The sequence below is a fragment of the Notothenia coriiceps genome, unplaced genomic scaffold, assembly GCF_000735185.1.
Source record: "Notothenia coriiceps isolate Sejong01 unplaced genomic scaffold, NC01 NC01_scaffold00037434, whole genome shotgun sequence".
NCBI classification, from domain to species: Eukaryota; Metazoa; Chordata; class Actinopteri; order Perciformes; family Nototheniidae; genus Notothenia; species Notothenia coriiceps.
The window spans coordinates 32,669-35,706 of NW_011370135.1; the positions used below are offsets into that span (position 1 = coordinate 32,669).

The following is a 3,038-nucleotide window of genomic DNA, read 5'->3' on the forward strand; positions in this document are numbered from 1 at the left end:
TCTATCTATCTATCTCTCTCTCTATCTATCTATCTATCTATCTCTCTCTCTCTCTATCTATCCATCTATCTATCTATATCTCTATCTATATCTCTATCTATCTATCTCTCTCTCTATCTATCTCTCTCTATCTATCCATCTATCTATCTATCTATATCTCTATCTATCTCTCATCTCTCTATCTATCTATCTCTCTATCTATCTATCTATCTATCTATCCATCTATCTATCTATCTCTCTCTCTCTATCTATATCTCTATCTATCCATCTATCTATATCTCTCTCTATCTATCTATCTCTCTATCTATCTATCTATCTATATCTCTATCTATATCTCTATCTATCTATCTATCTCTCTCTCTATCTATCTATCTATCCATCTATCTATATCTCTATCTATATATCTATCTATCTATCCATCTCTCTCTCTATCTATATCTCTATCTATCCATCTATCTATATCTCTCTCTATCTATATATCTCTCTATCTATCTATCTATCTCTATCTATCTATCTATATACATCTCTATCTATCTATTTATACATCTCTATCTATCTATATATCTCTCTATCTATCTATATATCTCTCTATCTATCTCTATATATCTATATATAGTAGTGTAACAATCATGGATTCACTAACGATTCATCCATGCCTTGATTTGGAAGTGATCTGACAACAGATTTCATTCAAGATCATTTTGTCGATATAACATTATCTAAGTTTTTACAAATTTCAACCTTAACATAAACTATGCTTTTTTATTTTATTTGTGTTGCTCAAGAGTAACTGGGCTGCAAATGTAAAATAATTCATATTTATTGAATACAAATATCAAAAACAAGGCCGTCCCGCACACTGACAGTGATCAGAGAGCGGGGAGCAGGATGCTTCTCCAAAATGTCACACTTGTTGGATTATCTATCCATCTATCTATCTATCTGCAGAGAAGGAGAGTAATGTAAGGGAAGAGTCAAGACAGAAGGGGCGGGAGTAAAGGGGGAGAGGGCGAGGGGAATAAATCCTCACTGCTGCAGTATTAATTCTTAATTGGAAAGAGATGCTGTTCTTCAGCGTAGCAACTCTGCTTCATTTAGCTTACATGAAGAGACCCAGGGCAGAGGGATATGTAGCTATTTCATATCACTCAGCAGAAAAATCAGCAGAACAGAGAAGGAGGTGGAGAAAGCAACGACTATACCCTCCTTGAAATAACCCAACTCATCATAAAACACTCACATAAACACACACACACACCTAGATTTATAGACCCCTTTCCTAATTGGATCACCTCAGATCTCCAGTTGTGATTGGCCAGAAATCCCTCACTGTGTGCCCCGAAGATGAGAGGACCATCTGGCCTTCTCCTCCCTCCAGAGCAGAGCCTGGAGGTGGGCCCAGATAACTGTAGTCCCAAGTTAGTGCCAGCTGTACTTAACAGCAACGGGTTAAAGGTTGATAAATAAGAGCTAAGCTTGGGCTTGATTAAAATCGAGTCGCCTTTAGTAGGAATTTACCGTTAAACCACACCTTTCTTCTTCCTTACAACATACAACTGTACAACTGAACATGCTGTGAGATAATACAACACTGTTGCTATTCTAAGGGGGTAGCAAGAGACAAGTGTTTCGTAAAATAAAGAAACTTGAAAACCTGCATGGAAAAATCTAGTACACAGAGAGCAGCAGGGGGGAGGCTGAAAAAAGCTATTTGTAGTTTCAAAACAACTGCGCACACTTAATGTTTCCTTTCGAGTAAGAGTCTCTGAATGCTTTAACCAATAAAACCCCTGCATGACCTGACTTACATAGAACTTCACTGACATTACTTTGAAGTACAAATACAAGTGAAAACCTCTCTCCATCCTTTCAATAACAGCTTAAATATGAGTATATGATTAATGTTGCATTAAATAAACATCATCTGATTTTCTGCAATATGCCATAAAATATATAGCTATTATGGTTCACATTATAAAAATGTAAGGCTAAAGGTCATAAAAGAGAGGCTAAAATATAGTTTTAATACAAAATGTTATCTGATATAAAGGCCAACTTGATTATCAAAAAAACATTAATGAGGACTTATGTGTAACTGAAACACTTAAATGTGATTGTCCATATATAAATATAGCCATGTAAATTATCAGAATAGACATATATTCCCATGTTACACTTTGGACTACACCTTCCACAGAACTGAGCATCCGAACCCAGTTTTACATTGATGAGATCGCCAACACTGTAACATTATATAAGAGCAGAAAATCAAACAGTATCACTTAAGTATCTCTTAAACCACAGCTAAATGGACAAGCCCAAAGTTGTCTCCCATCCCCACCAAGAAAGCCCGGTATCTTTTCCATCAGGGAGAGCCCATCACTTACGTGTATTGCTGAGGGAATGTGAGACCCGCTGCTCCAGGCCACGACGCGCTGAAAATCAAGATAATCTGGATAGATACCAAGCAGACGATGCTGCAAGACCCTTTGCCTATCGCCATTTTCCATTAACAATTCTCGTCACGGGGTTTCTGTGCGTGAATGAAGCTCTCCGGGGCATATAGATATCAGGATAGTGTGTCCGGCGCAGCTTCACTTCATATCGGTGTGTGTTGTCAAGTGGACGCGGAGGAGGAGGCAGGCATTGGCCGCGGAGGCATCGCGGTCGGTGGGAGATACACGCAGCTGCCAAGACACTGCAGAGTCTCTCCTGCTCTATGAGGTGTGACTTGTGCCAAAGAACAGATAACTAAACTGACTGAGCGGAGAACTAACGTCTCAACGTGCGCCAACGCCTGAAGCCCCCAGGAAGTGCGCCGGACTCAGATGAAAATATTCGTGGTGGCCAAACGGCAGTACTACACTTCCGTTTGGTTGCCAGGCCCGGAAACACTTTTTCCCATTGACTTACATGGGGAAATAGTGGTCTGTAAATCGTTGGATAATTTTTTTTAAACTAAATAAACTACCCAGTATGAACACTTGTATAGCCCTTATTAAAAACATTCGTTCCTCAAGCTGTAAACATTTGCTAAT

General features: G+C 38.9%; 1 protein-coding gene across 1 annotated transcript in view; it reads right to left on the reverse strand.

Moving 5' to 3' along the window:
* cacna2d2b (calcium channel, voltage-dependent, alpha 2/delta subunit 2b) overlaps positions 1 to 2,792 on the reverse strand; it is a 29,206-nt gene extending 26,414 nt beyond the window's left edge. Inside the window, exon 1 of the mRNA XM_010796988.1 lies at positions 2,388 to 2,792. Coding sequence (XP_010795290.1) covers positions 2,388 to 2,503 — 116 coding nt within the window. The 5' untranslated portion in view covers positions 2,504 to 2,792. The remainder of the gene's footprint in view (positions 1 to 2,387) is intronic.
* Between the last annotated feature and the right edge of the window lie 246 nt (positions 2,793 to 3,038).